The 17,428-nt window shown below is 37.4% G+C and overlaps 1 protein-coding gene across 4 annotated transcripts in view; it reads left to right on the top strand.

Annotated features, from left to right (window-relative positions):
• LGR5 (leucine rich repeat containing G protein-coupled receptor 5) overlaps positions 1 to 17,428 on the top strand; it is a 90,700-nt gene that overhangs the window by 49,947 nt on the left and 23,325 nt on the right. For 2 of the 4 annotated variants that reach the window (XM_072923079.1, XM_030259800.4), the window contains exons 3-6: positions 1,499 to 1,570; positions 3,143 to 3,214; positions 13,961 to 14,176; positions 16,538 to 16,609. In XM_072923079.1, the coding sequence (XP_072779180.1) occupies positions 1,499 to 1,570; positions 3,143 to 3,214; positions 13,961 to 14,176; positions 16,538 to 16,609 (432 nt within the window). The remainder of the gene's footprint in view (positions 1 to 1,498; positions 1,571 to 3,142; positions 3,215 to 13,960; positions 14,177 to 16,537; positions 16,610 to 17,428) is intronic. The other 2 variants (XM_072923074.1, XM_072923081.1) reach the window with 2 other exon arrangements.

A 17,428-nucleotide genomic window follows, 5' to 3' on the forward strand; every position in this document is an offset into this window, starting at 1 on the left:
GCCTGATGCCGATTGTCATTGCAGAGCACAATTACCTTCGTGCAACAGAAAGAGCTAGCTCAACCTTACAGGTTACATAGTTCAGCAGGGATATCTGTACAGGAAAGAACCTCTTCCACTAACTGAAAATTCCTGAAAAGTCTCTGGAGCTAAGATCTAGGTGTTTCCTTTTTCTTTCTTTCTTTTTTTTTTTTTTTCAACATATAGCCAGATGTTATCTTGGCTGATGGGGTGTACAATTCCACTTGGCTTAACTTGTTCTGCAAAGGGGCTTATATCATATCAATATATGTCAGCTCTTGGCTGACAAAACCCACCCCCAGCTGACACTGGGGCCCTACTGACTCAAAGTAACTTTACTAGGAAGTTGCCCCTTACCAGTGAGATTTCCAAGTAGGGTACAGATATCACAGCAAATTCAGGCTGAATTGTGATGTCAGAAGGCTGAATGCAAGATCATAGAGTGGGTTGGGTTGGAAGGTGCATTATTTATTAATTATATTATATATATTTATTAATTATATTATTATATATTAATTCCAACCCCTTGACATGGGCAGGGATACCTTCCACTATACTATGTTGCTCAAAACCCCATCCAACCTGGCTTTGAGTAATTGATCCTCTGGAGTTGCGCTGATGGGGAATATGGACCTGCCATTATTTCATATCAAATAGATTCTCTCTGTCCTAGACAAAAGCCTTACAGAATGATGCAGTTCGGTTGTGGTTTTTGTTTTGTTTTTTTTTTTTTTGGTCAGAGTAACATACTTTACAGAGGTATTTGGTGTACATACCTAGGTCTGTAAAATACCTTCAGGCAATCTGAGAGCAAGGTGCAGTAGAAGTAGGGGGGAAAAAAGCCCTACAAATTTTAACAAATACACTTTTTACCAACCTATTACAAATCTGCTCGCAGAGAAAACTGTTATTCCACCAGTACAGCAGCTTTATGTGCAGTTATTTCAGAACGAATTCTAATCATTGCTTTGTAGATATATTTTTATATTTGTGCAAATGAGTGAAATGTTCATGGAAATCATACATGTGCAATTCCAAAAGTGCATGCCTGTAAATCCTGTGATGCTAATGGTTGTCACTATGTCTGTATTTTAGTTGGAATTGCTCTAAACCCTGAGAAGAATAGGAATAATTCAGTGTACATTCTAAACCATAACCCAAATTTGCAATGAAATTGAATTTTTTCTCTGCAGTCCAGCTTTCAGTGGATCAACAGTGAAGTTACAGACTTCTCTTTTTTGTTGTTGTTGTTTTGGGGTTTTTCTTTTTGTTTGGTTATTTTTTGCTTGTTTTTTTTTGGGGGTTTTGGGGATTTTTGGGGATTTTTTTAAAGTGTATTAATGACAAAACTAGGCTCTTAAACTACTGCCTCTGGCATCAGTGGCTCAAACATCACTGTGTTGCACTTTTTATCAACCAAATTAATTCCACATGAAGAGAAAAGCTATTCACTCTTTTCCTTTTTCAAACTTTGCAGACGTCTTGCAGGAAATGGCTTGACATACATTCCTAAGGGAGCTTTTGCTGGCCTTTTCAGTCTTAAAGTGCTGTAAGTAAACTGTGTGTTGTTTGATATATTTCTATTTCCTAAATGCTCTAGGGAACTAATTAACCAGTGAAGTTTTGATCAAATAAATTACATATGTTGATCAACTCATTTTGAACAATTCAATTGAAGATACATATGAACATCATTAAATCTTTGTTTTTTCAAATAGAAAGTATCCTAAATAAAAATTGGAAAACATTAATAGCCTTCTAAAAACATCTTGCTCATCAAGGAGATGTCTCTGTACAATATTAAAGGTAAAAATTGATTCCATTAATAGTTTCTTTAATTATCTCAAAAGTCTGATTTCAGCTGAATTTTTCATTATCACATAAAACTGGGGGTTTCCTTTTCTTGAGAGACATGGGGGAAAAAACATTATTGTATACAACACAATGTAATTTAAAACAGTTCATATTTAATATATTGCTATTTGCAATGTAATGACTATTAGATAAATTATTTAAAATATTACAAAATTGTATTATTTGGAGTAATAAGATATACTTACATATACTTACTAAAAATACTAGCAGGCTATATGTCACAGTGTTTACACTAGAGGGGATCTTTGCCCATGTAAACTGTATTATTGTATAGAAACTGTTATTATTAGCAAGCCTCTTAGGCAGTATCAAGCCGGGCCTGATTCTACTGTACTGCACAAATCTCTACTGAAAAAATACTTAGCAGGAAAAGAAGTATGAAGAGATTCCCACTCCATCTACTTCTAAGTTGGCAAGCTCTAGCTCCTATTGGCCCAAGAAGATTTAGGCCTGCCAGAAATTATTTCATTTACAATGACCCATTGAATATGCCTCTTTTTGAAGCAGCACATGCTACTTCAGATTTATCTACATAGAATATTTATATATGTAGGAGTTGGTCCAAACAAGGGTGTTAGGTAGTATGAATGAAACCATATTCAAAAGGAGGAAAATACTCTTTAGGAGTGGAGAGTGATTTTGCAATGTTTGCAAGGTAAATTATGTGATATTTGATAAAAACTATTTGTAAAGTCATTGCTAGCAACCTTTGGTTTGAGAAAATTTATTTCACTGAAAAAATATTAGCAATCTATTTATAGAGGTAAAATTTTATTCGAACTAAATCATAAATGTCTCACATAGGTAAGAATTTGCCATTGTTGCATTTTCCTGAGTAAGGATTTCAAGAGTCAGTCCTTGGCAGCTTTATCAGAATAGAATCACTTCAGAAGGAGAACAATATCAGTGCATGAGAATGAAAATTTCAGAATCACTGGAGGCAATTAGGAAGTTTTAAGCCCTATTGAAAGCAAATGAGATTTATTCTTTTAACTTACCTCGCTGCTTTGAAAATACTGGTCAAAGCTGATGGCTGGCTGTTAACAAAGTTAATATGCTACAGGTAGTTGTTTGCTTTGAAGAGAGTGAGCCTTTGACAGGGGCAAGGGAATGAACTGTTGTGTAACTTTCTTTGTAATCTTGAATTTGGACCAGTACAAAGAAAGTAAGCATGGAAGGAAGTTTGCAGTAAAAAGAAATTGTCTTTACTGTGGTGATTCTGGCTTTTGTGCTACTCAAAATGCAGGATGCTGCAGAATAACCAGCTACGCCAGGTTCCCACCGAAGCACTGCAGAACCTGCGCAGCCTGCAGTCTCTGTGAGTACATCTGATTAATCAATTTGCAACCTTGCATGAGCAGTAATATACAATTACCTAATAATTATCTGTTAATATTGCTTTGTAATGTGCTGAATCAACCTTTTCTTTTAATTCTCTTTGAGCTGCTATTCAAGAGAATTTTACTGTCAATTAAACATCAAAAGTGATTGATTTCATTCCAGTAATTTCATGTCACTGGCAGCTTCATTGCAGCATTATAGATTGGTTCAACATCTGAGAAGAAACTCCTTGGTCTGCAATGCTTTCTGTCAAGAACATGGTTTCTTGCTAGTATTCTTTTCCAGGGAAGAGAAGGAATCCCAAATTACTCCCTTCTTTTTATTTTTTTCATTTGGTGCAATTTTTTTCTTTTTAAGCACTATGGTAAACACTAATAACTCATGAACCAGTGTGTACTGGAAGATACTTAATTATATTCTGCGCTTCAGGCAGGCCTCTGTATTTATAGCTCTTGACTGTCCATGCTGATTCAGTCCACGAGCTTCAGTTTTAACAGAACTGCTGCCAGAACTGCTAGACCAAGAGTGAAGATTAGCTGCTTTGTGGTATGAATAAAATTATTTTGATGTGCTTCTGCCCTGTAAGAATGGTGGTACCAGGTCATGCTAGAAGCTGACCTAGCCCAGCATCCAGCCTGCAATAACAGGTGCCAATGGAAAAAAAAAAGGTACAGCAAAGAGTATAATACTGCTTTGGTAAACTGTTCCAGCAGCCAGAGATTTGTGCTCAGGGACTCACTGAGTCCATTGTGACTTTGATAACTAAAGGGTTTTCTTCTTATGGGTTTGTACCATTGCAGTTTGAGCCAGTGAAACACTCATGATTTTTTGTGACATCATGTCTGCTGATTGGGTAGCATGATGAGGAACCTTCTGATATGTACTTGGAACTTTTTTTCACCACATTTGATGTTCTCTGCAGCATCAGGAGAAAGTAGAAGCAGCAGTTCAGTATTCATGTGCACCAGATTTATATACCTCTCTTGTATCTCCATTAGTCAATTTTTCAGATGTAATCTGTTAGGATTGTCTCTCATGTGGAAGTTTTCCATTCCTCTGTCATCCTTGTCATGTTGCTGAACTCTTTTTCAGTTCTCATGTATTTGATCTGAGTTGAGTGAAGGAGAGATAAGCCCTGTACAGAGTGTTTAAAGTGCTTGTCACCATGGGTTTACAGAGGGCAAAAATTGATGGGTTTTTGTTTGCTTTCCTACTAATTCAAAACTTTCTTTTGTGTGATTTTTTTTAACATTTTCTGAATGCTAAGCTGTTATTTTCATTCTTATTGCAATTTTCCCTCAGTGCCTCTCTTGACACCTATCTGTACTGGACTTCATCTGCCATGTTCTTGTTCAGGCACTTCAGTAGCAGGAGTTTCTTCTGCTGCACTTGCTGTTCATTTTTTGAAACCACAAAGATGGTTTTGCTGTCTAAACAGAGGATGCAGTAAATTGAATTACTTTCTCAACTACCCACAAAATTGTATTGTTGCCTGATACAAAAAAAAAAAGATCACAAAATTTTCTAAAGGAGCTAGTGGTTTTGAATCTGCAACATGAAATATCTAGATGGTAGATATTTTCATTGAAAACAGAAAAGCATTTCTTTGCTCAGAGGAAAATGTCAAATTACTCTTCTCTATGCTTTAGTTGACTACCTTATATTGTCACAGAATTACTCTCAAATGAAATTATTTTCCTTAAACTTTACAACATCCAAATAAAGAATTCAATCTAGAAGTTCAAATAGCTTTCACAAGAAATATTGCTACAATGTGCGCTGATCACCAGCATCACAGGTAAAAGTCTAACATTGGCAAGGATAGAATGAGAATCTTTACCAATATGGTTAGAGTTGTGTTGGTTGAGAAATGTGCTATGTTGAAGAAATTTTTTTTTGTGTAAGTAAAGAATTTCCACTAGAAGGTTAATATATTTTATATACATTTTGTTCAGCCAAAATCTGAAGACCAGAATTAATGAAATTAGTTTATTTTCAGAAAAATCATGTAATCTGTGTATAATTTATACTACACAGACTCACATTATACTGTAATAGCTCCCATGTTCTTATGCCTGTCTTGAACTACATTTGCCTCCTTAATATACAAAGCGTTTGTTAAGGTTTCTGAAGGTGAAACAGCCCTAAGAATTAATTACCTTATAATTGTTATTTGGTCAGTGCCTTTTTTCTTTATTGACCAGACACAGACAGAAATATCTCAGCTATATACTTTTGAGGTTACAGTTCTTTCCTTTGATCTTTGAAAAAGTCATGAGAAAATTCTGGTCTAATGACTATATTAGGTTTTTTTTCTGCTAAACAAACAAAAAAATCTTGCTGAGATCACATCACTCTATACACATTCTGGACCAAAACATGATAAGCCAAGCCAACAAGAGTTCCTTTGTTACTCTGAAAGAGATTGTTGAATTTTCAATACAGTTGCTAAACAAAATTACAGTCTCACTCAGGGTTTGTTGCAAATGTTTTTTTCCTTGGGTGAAAAAGTTGAAGAAGTAATCTGGAATTTATGCAGTCTATTTAAAGGACTGAACTAAAACAGAGGGAGAATAGGAATGGTCAGTAGAAAGCTTTAGACAGCTGCCTAGCAGACCCAAGATGGAATGATACGGTTTTTACAGAAAAACTACTATCACCTGAAAAACGATCACTGGCAAAAGAGACCTCTTTGAGGAAAAGAAAACTATTATTCCTTTGTTTGCTTAAAAGGGGTTGTGCCTGCCAGATAAAGGTGTGCACAGATTCGATTTCTTGTTTCATATAGTCTAGGAATTTTCTGTTCACAAGGTTGTTTTCCATTGGTTTCTGATTTACAATAGGAATTATTTCTTGAAGCCTTTGAAATAGCAGGAGTCTTTTCAAGAGTGTAATTAAGAGGTTAAAAGCCTTCTCAAAAGCAGTTTCTATAAGATAACAACTTCTTCTATTTATTATGCTTAGGTCTGCAGGTGGCATGATTTTTCAAAGCCTCATTAACCCTTTGCTTTAGTTAGCATATATGGGGGGGGCGGGGGGAAAGCTGGTGATGGGACTCAAACCTCTTCCTTTTGTGTTTTTTCCTCAAGAGAGGCAGTCGTGCAGAGGGGCAAGCCGTAGCAACTGCCTTGATACCTTAATCAATGTGAAGAGGATTATGTTAAAATCCTTTTTATAGACGTATCCATGTTTAATTGTGCACAATATGTACATATGCACGCACTGATATTCCACATGCACTCATAATGCAAATTCGTCACAAACTTTTGCATCCAGGGTATTTCTGTAACGCTCTCCCTATTATCCAGTTCCAGGCTAAAAAAGGACAGTATAGGTGTCAATATTGATAGAACCATTAATTGATGTTAAATGGCCTGTGGTACAGAAAATAAGAGCTGATGTGTTGCAGGAACAAGCAACAATTTCTTCCACTTTATTGTCCAAGTTGTACTATTGCCAGTATGTAGAATGGTATGACAAGTTTGAGTGACAAATATTCATAAATTTCTTAAGGCTTGACTTACCTCTAGAACAGATCAATCTTATTCAGACAGCAGATATTAATAATTACTATAAAATGAGAAATAGCACAAAAGTTTAAAAAAAAGTAAGATTTGTGAATTTCCCCTTTGATAAGAAAAATCAATGAGAAAACCTGAAAAAATTAATGACAATTTTTTCTGTCACTGAGGCAAAAAAATAAAACTGAACAATATTAACATATTCTCCAATTTTATAAAAGTCTTTGTAGCTCAGTAGTCAAAACCACTGAGCTGATGTGCTGCTTTGATTAATAAATAAGTTCAGCTTCCAGAGCTTGGGCAATATTTGCATACATCTCTACTTCCCTATGTGGCAGAAGGATCAAGGAAGTAACGAGTACATGCTGATTTTGAGATGTGGTTATGAGCAGAAGGATATCTGTATTGTATAGGCTATAATTTTCTTCTGAAATCTAGTGTGAACACAAATTATCCAGATTGCTAGTCCTAACAATTGAAATGGCATTTATTTCTGTCAAGCACAAAAGAGTGTGCAGGTACGTGTATTGAAAGGGAGAAACACACAACCACTCATGTGTCGCAACTTAGTACTTGGCAGCAGAGTTTGAAGAGGTACTTGAATACTCATCCCTATTAGTCACCTTGAGCAAATGTATTTCTTTAGAACAGACTATAAGTAGCTTATAAGCAGGAAATTTCTGGATTTTGTGTTTCACACATCATCAATATCTCCATTCTGTGTTTAAATCAAGAAAACTTAGTGATTTTTAATACATATGTTTAGTTCAAAAACTTCTTACATATGTATATTATGTTTTTCAAGTTTTTTTCTGTCAAATTTTTTTTCATTTAATGCAGGTATTTGTTTAAATAGGTATCTTTGTTTCTCTAGTACAGTCGTCTTATTTTTATTATACCCTTTATATAACAGAATTGACGTATAATTTCAGTATTTTTGAACAAGCAAGGATTGGTCAAAAACTGGCAATGACATATCAGTAATATTTTTTTGCTTTTTTCCCAAACATGTTAATATATATTTGATATTACTAGCCACTGAAAAGCTGCAGACCTCCATTTTCAAATGTTGCTAAATAAAGGAGGAATGGGAATTGGCATTGCCAATGGAAAAGAAAAGCTTCTGCTATTCCTTTATTTGGATTATTGTAACACAACCCTTTGCAGTGAATACTATAGATAAAACTTCCATTCCATTTATTTTCTTATTTAGATATCATTGTTAATTAAGCAGCTCTTACTGCCTCATTGTCAGACACAAATAGTCAAAAGTAAGAACAGGTCAGGTGCTATCACACTGCCCATGCCACGCCAGTCATGAAGAACATTTCAAAGCAAGAATTATTTACTGTATCACTTGCTCTCATTCCTGTGAAATTTAAAGGACTTTTGCTGTCATAGTGCAAAATAGGGAAGAATACAATATAGCCCACAAAGCACTTAAAACAGTTGACAGATGGAAAAAATAAACCATCTTTTCTGCCTTAACAACCTGCAAAGCTGCAATTTAGTGAAGCAAATTAATTGGACTTTACAAGTAACAGCAAAATAGCATCAATTTTTTTTTTTAGAATTTTCCAACATAATTTGTAGATTTCTTATATTTTATTTATAAGGTATTTCAGTATTTATAGACCACCTGATGGTGACACTGGGTTTTACAAAAAGTATTATCTAGAATACATCTCAGATGTTCTCAGTAGTTGCCTGTCTGGAACAGGTCAGCAAATAGATTTGTCATTGTCTCCCTACTCTCCCAAGAATTTGACATTTCAAGAGAAGTTTCCATAGCCTGGAAAAGCTAAGCATGGAAAACTAGGAAGACTTTGAGGGCATATAGTTCTGTAACTCTCCCAGTTCAGGCTTAAAGTTAAAAAGTATCACTTTTTCCCCCCAGAAATGTTAAATTTAAACAATCATTTTCCACTTTGATGCTTCTGTTAATAATCCTGATTTTTAATTGAAAGACCAAACAACTTTGATGAAGTTACATTCTCTCCAGAGAACTGTTTTCATGAAAAGACAGGAGCCTTAGTTGTGGTTTTCCATGTCACACCCCATGATAATGAAGGCTACAAGAAGGTATTATCCTTCTTGAGAAAGCTGGTACCTCAACAGGTACCCACAAACTCCCAGAGGAGGAATGTCCCACATTTGAAATTGAGGTTGTTTGTAGCCATGCAGATGTCTGCACATACACAAAGATGTCTCAAAACTCACTGTTGCAGTTTACTTGGTTTATTGCACACCTCACCATCTGGGCTGCTACAGCCCCAGGGCACTGGGCAACAGAAGAGTGACTGAAGCATCAAGCAGTAGTACAGGATCAGACCACTCCTCTCAGTCACAGACATTTTCTGGGCTGATAACCAAGAAGAGGAAGGTAGAGGTGCAAGGTTACCTAAAATGCATTCGCTACTGTTTTTTTTTTAATGTGCAGCCTCTAACTCAACCAGTCAGTTGCTCTCAAAGTGGGGTACAATGACACTGTATTAGATCAGCAGTTCCAGGCCACCTGGTGATGTTTTCTTTCATCCAATAGAAGGTACCAAGAATCCAACTCTTTCCTGTCTCATGAGTAATCTCAGAAGGGGGAGGGCGGGGGGGGGGGGTTTAATCACATCTCTAAGGCAGACAAATTTCTCAACCTCAGAACTCCTAGCCAGAAATCATCCTACATGGCTGAAGCCATGGGTACGTGGGAGGCAAGAAGCTGCTGTTGGAGTGTTTGGCAGTGCAGGGGATTACAGCAAATTTGCAGTCAAGTCCTGGGGCTGAGCAGAGCAGGCCGTGCTTCAGAGCCCTCCCAGCCTCTGGCCATGGCTGCCCATCTGGCTGCACTCTTAACAGGGTCCTTGGCACACTTTTGACCCATCCCAAAGAACATTCCCCTGAACTGGGGAATGTATTCCTGGGGTTCATCTGGTAGATCACATGCCCCCGGGACTGTCCCCAGCAGGTGACACCTTGCCTGGGAGGCTAGGACAGGTCACTCCGAGCCATGTGGCTGAGGACTTGAGGGTACTCCAGACACATCAAACATGCCTGTCTATCTGTGGGGTCATAATCTGGGTCTGCAACCAGGTTCCTGCTAGCCCCCACGTTTTCCCAGTTGTAGGGATTGAAAGTACCCAGTATCAGAGCCAACATTTGTATAAATACAGTATTGCAGTTGGCTTCATGTCTGTATGCAGCATGGTAGCATCCACCATCTTGAATGCAGATTTTCCAATACCCCTGAACAGCACATCTGAATGTGAAGAGAAACACTATGGATTGAGAAACTCCCAGGGCTGCAGAAAACTCATGTAAAACTGAACAGTGGGACAGAAACAAATGCTCCTAAACTGTGACATAAGATTTGTCTTTTCTGGTCTTCTTGTTGCCATGCAAGGTTCTTTTTACCAGTCCTGTAAAACTGAGATGTGAGAACTGCTGGACTGTTGTGTTGTAATTAAGTGTTTTACAATAGTCCTAGCATTTTCCCCTGTGGACTGAAGGGGATATCCTGCTTAAAATACCAGGTTTGAAAAACAAGTCTTACAACAGCCAGCTCTATTTTTATTACATCCACTTTTTAAAGCTAGTTTAGATGTCACTTGCCATTACTTAAATGAGACTTCAGTCAATCCTGTGAACAAGCCCTTGAGAGGGTCTGTGTGCCGACACACTAACAAAGATGGTGGGCTGCAAGTGACCCTCTCCTGGCCTTTATGCCCTCCCCAGACAGGCCCTGTCCACAATCCCTGTCCATCATTGCTCAATACTTCATGGGGAAACTTGACTGAGGCTCCCTGCATAACAGAGCTGAGTCAGGAGTAGAGGAAAGTGATACAAGAGGGAGAAGTGCCACCTTCTTTAATCCACCATGCCCAAAATTAGTCCTCCTGTGCTCCCATTTCTCTGCCTCCCCTGCCTCTTAGGTACAGTCCCTTTTCCTTTGGTCTAACCGCTCCTCCTTTAAACTTAAACATCAAAAGAAACATTTTACCGTTGACTTCTGTGTAGCTTCCCTCTTTTCCAGACCTTTCATTGTGTTCTGGCCCTCATCCATTCAAGATGAGGCAATCCATGTAATAACTGTTCATTTCGGAGGGAAAAATGGCTTGGGAGAAATCTCCTTCCTGATCTCCTATCTAGCATTTGATTTAAACCTGAGTGAATGGGCAAGGCGCTCCAACAGGATATTAAGGAATTTCTTGGTTGTGAGATATACCCAGGTTGTAGCTATTTTTGAGGGGGGAAAAAAAAATGTATATATTCCCTTAGAAACCTACCACTGGCATGAAACTTAGCATCCATTGATATTAAATTGATTAAAAATGCAAATCAAATCTTTTTCAAACAACTGTCTGTATCAGTAAATGAGGTTTTCATTCTATATGGACAATATATTTTCATCATTTGTGAACATGGTCACAGAATTAACAGTGTGTCACAGGAAACACTAGTGGGTTACAGTCCGCATAGCTCAAGCATTTGCTTTGAAAAGTTTAGACATTTTAAGTGAGCTCATGGTGAATTTCATAGTGGCTGCTTTATTTACATGCTGCCTATCAGAAGAGATCCAAGTATTTCTGTTTCCCTAAATTAGCTCTCTCTGGAATATAATAGCAGCTTTCAAACTCACTACATGTTATCTACATATATTTTTCAGTTATAAATAGAGTCATGTTTGTGAGTTAATGGGTTTAGTTCTGAAAGTGCCAAAACTTTGATCAACACATGTAAAACTATTGGCTGAAAAGGGTGATTTTGATCAATCTTTTATACATCAGTGTGCATTACCTACAGTATGACAGGAAACATAACCACTACTGAAACCCTTTAATATCTGCAAGAGGGAAAACGGTTCTTGGAAATTTAAAAAAGATTAGATAACAAAAGAGCACTTGAGGCAGTACTTCTTATAAGTACTTGCAGGATATGTAATCCAGTTACAGAACCCGAAGCACAAATCATTGCAGCTTTTTTGTTTCTTCTAAGTTTTATTTAAACAATAATTCAACTACCTGGAATTTCATTTACAGTACAGCAGTTCTCTTTTTCTTTCTGTTCTGTGGGTTTTGTTTACAACCAGTGGTGGGTTTATATTTGGAAACTTCAGCTATTAAAAAAAAAAATCAGTTCCTTGATTTGCTACGAAATATTGGTAAGCTCAAAATCCTGGTCTCACTGACGACAGCAAAAATATTGCCAGTTCAGCCACAGGGTTCCATACAAACAAGTAACTGTTGGCTTCTCCACACAGCCAGGCATCCTGTGAGTGACTCCCGTGGAGTGAGCAGGGACATCAGGGCTGCACAGGCAGGCTTCCTAGTGAACGAGATGTTAACTGCAATACTGCAGCACATGTAGTTTGAATAAAGCCTCCATTCTTTAATCAGTGAAACTGTCAAACTAAGGCAACTGTAACTTCTTAGTTTACATACCAGCATCACCCAGGGAAGAAATTTACTTCTGACTGAACACAAAGAAATCTCATCTACTCATTCAAATTATACCTTATTTGAAAACACAGGCATAACATGGTTGTTGCCTGAGGAAAGGAGGAAGGAAAACATAAGTATTTCTAAACATTTCCAGCCTTACCCATTCGTTGACAGACCACTGAGTTATTTTGGAAGCTCTGTCTCTGCTGCCTATGTCAGTTATGATATTGAAAATTTAATTGTACAAGGGCTTTGACACTGAACCTTATAAATTTGTTCCAACTGACCTTGTCTCAGTTATTTGCCAGCCTGGCACGGAGCCTTAGCAGTCATTATTTGTTCTCATGAAGTAGGTAGGGCCAGCATGGAACAGGAGATAGAATGAACCTGACATTTTACATGACTGTAAATGAGGAAGCAGCTTTAAATAAAGAGATTAGTATGCCCTCCACAAAGAGTGGTGGCATTTCTCTCAAAGAGACCAAATTCAGGTTGTACAAAATTACTTCTTTGTACCCCAGGTGTGGCTGTTTATTCTGTAGTATTTAAATTTATTTTTGTTTTACCATTCACCTAGTTACTACTTGCTAAACATTTCATGAAAGTTTTTAGAGCACAGCTTTCATGTTATGGAAAAGGTGTAAGTCACTGCAATACATTAAAAGTAGAAAACGTTTATCAGGGCTCACATCCCTAGCTGGGTGCTTCACAAATTTTCAGAATCTGAAGTGCATTTTTAAATCTTTCCCTGAAAGAATCACAATGAAAAAGCAAAGCACAGCAAAAACAAAAGCCAGTGAATAGATGACATTATATTTGTAGCACCACATCTGAAAAGGTTTGCTAGCTTTAATCCTTAATTACGCAAGTGTAAGAACAAAGCATCACCTGCAGACTCTGCAAAGGTACAACGTGCAGTTGAGCTCCCTCTGTTGGTTCTGCAGCAGCTGAAGTACATGTAGTAACAAATACATCACATTGGCAATACTAATCTCTAGGTAAAAAACATTATGTTCCACTACTAAAAAAATGTGAATGTCAGTTCTCATTAGAAACATTAGGATAAACAGTATTTGCAGTGAAACAGGCTCCCCAGGGAAGTGTTCACAGCAGCAAGCCTGTCTGAGTTCAAGAAGTGTGTGGACAATGCTCTTGGATACATGATGTGACTCTTGTGGATGGTCCTTTGCAGGGCCAGGAGTGGGACTTAATGATCCTTGTGGGTCCCTTCCAACACAGGTTATTCTGTGATTCTATAACTCTGTAGTATTAAAGAAAAGGTAAAGCAGGAACCTCCAGAAACTCAGGAGTTCTATTTATGGGTCTTGGAATGGGTGTTTAGCATTTGGAAATCCACATTATCTTGCATCTCAGTGACTTGTAGATTCTGACAGAGAATCTCTGGATGAGTTTCTTGCGCTTTTTTGTTCTATGGTTTCAAACAATTGGGAAAGGAAATAAAGGCATACCCAGTCTTTAGAGAGACTGCTCAAAAATGATCAGTGTGTGCTCTCAGTGAGTTGATGGCTCCAAAGGAGAGCTGTCTCTGCAGAGCCAGCTGACAAACAGACTTCTAAACATGATTTTAGATCTCAAGGATGGGGCTGCAAGCAAGACGGGGAATGTACAATCTCCAGGAAATTAAAACTGGAAGTGGCAATCTATGTCCATCCTTTGGGGTTATGTTCATGATGATAACTTCTTATAGCCATTGTGCAAAGACATTTTTATTTTCTTAAAGTCAATTTTCTCTGTTTCTTCTTCTCCTAGGCGTCTGGATGCCAACCACATCAACTATGTACCCCCCAACTGCTTCAATGGCTTGGTCTCCCTTAGACACCTGTGGCTAGATGATAATTCCTTGACAGAAATTCCTGTCCAAGCTTTTAGGAGTTTACCAGCACTTCAGGCAATGACACTGGCACTGAATAAAATTCATTACATACCGGACTATGCCTTCGGAAACCTCTCCAGTCTGGTAGTTCTGTAAGTTTTATTGATTGCTTTTTATACACAATGTCATCTTGCAGGGCTTTGGCCTCTTGAGAAACAGATTTTTTTGCATATTTGTACAGTTTGACTAGCCTTTGCTAAACCACTTGTTTTGATCTAGCTTCAAAGTTTCCATCTCAATAAAAATATTCAAAGGAATTAAAAATCACCCTATCTGGTCAGCAAAACAAACAGGAAGGGGTGCATTGTGTGCTGTCTAAGATTTAAAGAGGGAAGATTAGAAACAGGAAATGAATGGAAATCTTTCTGGGGAACTTGGAAAGAATGCCATCCAGTAGAAAAAATATGCATTTCCTGTCATAGAAAGTATATGTTGTTTTGTATTTGGTTACATTTGCATACCAGTTCAACTGACTGAAACATGCACGGCTGGCACCAAAATCTGGAAGTCATACTATGAATCATGGTTTCAGCTGCTTATCTTCTGAGAATGTACCAAGTGGAAAAAATCTAAACTGGCTGAAGAAACTTAATGGAGAAGTAATTTCAGGATGCTTGGGAAAACATTAACATTATTAAAGAGAGAATTATATAGTCAAGGTGTACAGACTGTCAGAAACCACGGTCTTACATAAGACACTTAGCATGTTGTAGCATACTCTAGCCCCAGTGTAAGCATTGAACCTGGCATACATCAGGGTACTTCACTGATAGCTGTAGTCACTATCTCTGCCTTTGTGGGGCCCCAGAATTGGGGATGAACAGCTGACTTGTGCTGCAAAGCCTTTGCCTTCTCTTTACATTAAATATCAATCCCATTCAAGCTAAAGAATGGATGGACATGTGATTGATTGACCTTCTAGACTTATATCAGCAATGGAAAAGGAAAGAGGCTGTCTTGGACATTGTTCTCTAGACTCCGGCCAGAAATGTAGTGGTAAGAGGACAATTAAGAAATGCAGGAGAAAATAAATTCTTTTCATGCCATGCTTGCTTTTGCTCAGTCAGGTTTCCTTATTTTAGCTCTGCCTTGCTTATTTCTAATCTTCTGGGCTTCATAGTGATTAATAATTGAACCATTCCTCATGACCTACAACAGCTGATCTTTTTGGCTCATCAAAATCTCTGTGTGTGGTCCTACTTTCATTGGATTGCAACTCTATTCAGTATGGCAAATTTTCAACATGGTGGAAAAGTTCATGGTCGATTGGAGCAAGCCAAAACCTTTATAATTAAAGATCTAAACATAACTGAAATTTGAAGATACACTCTTCATGCTAACTAAAGCATTAAAGGTCAGAGTAGTCATTAAAAATATAGAGTTGATTAGATTTCTTCCTAGAAAAGAAAAAACCCACAGAACATTTTTGTTTTGCTGTTAGAATCCCTGCCTTTGATGGACAGGTAGACTCAATTTCTCTAGGTTCTGCAGAACATTCAGAGAGTCTGTGATCTTTAACCATATTTTCAGAGTATAATGAAGGGCCTAGCAGCCACTCATTCACAGCCTTTCTTTTCTCTTAAAGCCCTTCTCCCTTAGTTCCCTCTACTACAGGGGTAGGATTTTGAGGACAAAATAAAGAGAAAAATTTGAGGAAAAGGCATTATTTTAAAATCTAATGACCTGAAGTGGCTACAAGTTAAATTTACTCACATTAATGAGCTTAACTTGGAGTGTTTTTTTTCCATGTCAGTCTAAAAGACAGAAATAGGCAGAACTCAGAGTCTTGGGATGGGTGGCGGGGAGGAGACAGTAGAATTGGTTAAAATATATAAAAATTACTTTCAAGTGCTAAATATTTTAGGAAGAAGTTACTGATTTTCATCATTTCAAAGAAAGGCAAGTTACAGCACTTCTAAGATTACTTTGTTTATTCATCTCAGAGAAGCTACAACTTTTTGTGTTATGGCTTTGTGTCTTTTTGCATTCTGCAAGCCTAATGCCCCTTACCTGCCTGCTGTGTTATCCATCTCCTCAATGGCTGCTCTTTTGGGCCCTACCCTCTAACACCCTCTGAATATACATCTTCCAAATATACACCTTACACCTCACACACAGTTTTTCAGGTGTGTTACTTAACTAATTAGCTATCATTGAAAATATGTCTATTCATTATGCAAACCCCATCCTGGAACTACAGGATATAATACTTTTTGAACAATCTAGGTGGTTTTAAAACAGATCCCCTCTGTGAAACCAAATGGAATGGTATTTGGAGAATGGGTGGCCGGTGGTAGGGGTGCCACCTGTACATGCTCCTGCAAAAGCACGATTGCATATAATCAATGCATGCCTGAAAATAAGTTAATTTTGATTTAACCATCAAAATGTTTTGCTTTAGTCCACTGTGTGCAGTGTGCTTTCCTGACTACATGTTTAATGTTCCCCTGCAGACATCTCCATAACAATAGAATCTATTCCCTGGGAAAGAAATGCTTTGATGGGCTCCACAGCCTAGAGACATTGTGAGTTGACCTCTTATTTTTTTTTTTTTTTTAGAGTGTTTTCATTAATATTCTGAAAGAATAAAAATAGCCGAAAAGCCAAATTGTGGGCTTTGGTTTGCCTAATTGCTACAGGATCTAAGTGATACTTCACAATGACTCTATGTACTAAATCCTATTTTTGACTGTAAAATTAGTTTGCCTTTTTAATAAGCATTTTCAATTGGTAAGTTGTTTGAAAGACTTGAAAACTGTGTTGAGCATAGGAAAAAAAGTGACTATTCATGAACTTATGGTTGCCTAGTTTAGTACTATTTATTTGTCTTGTTCAATCAATAAAGTGAATAGCTAGATTGGGAAATTGTCACAGTGAAAAGCTTGAACATTAAGAAACTGTCTTACCACAGAGGAGAGTTATGAGATGGGTTAATTTTTTTATACCTGTAAAAAGCAAAAGTTCTAGGTAGTCAAATTATGCATATGCTTTACAAGTGGGCAAAATGTTTTCTACCTCCAAATTTTCATCTTTAGAGAGCTCTGATAAAGAATAGCACTGGTAAAAACTGAAACTTCCTCAAGTTTTCCTGTAATTCTGTTTAGACCAATTCAAATTTTCTTGAGTTTTGCAGCAAAAACATAATCAACATAAAATACCAAACAGGAATGCAGTGCTAATGGTTAGCAGAAATTATTTTGCTCCAGTTAGTCAAATACAGATGTTATCTGTTGGAGTCACCCAGACCCCAGAAATGCCACAGGGACAGTAAAACTTTGCATGTGCTTCCTCCCACACCTGCTGCAGTCAGCTGCATCATTTTCAGTGATTTTGGATGTTTTACC

This window comes from Taeniopygia guttata, chromosome 1A (genome assembly GCF_048771995.1).
Source record: "Taeniopygia guttata chromosome 1A, bTaeGut7.mat, whole genome shotgun sequence".
NCBI lineage: Eukaryota > Metazoa > Chordata > Aves > Passeriformes > Estrildidae > Taeniopygia > Taeniopygia guttata.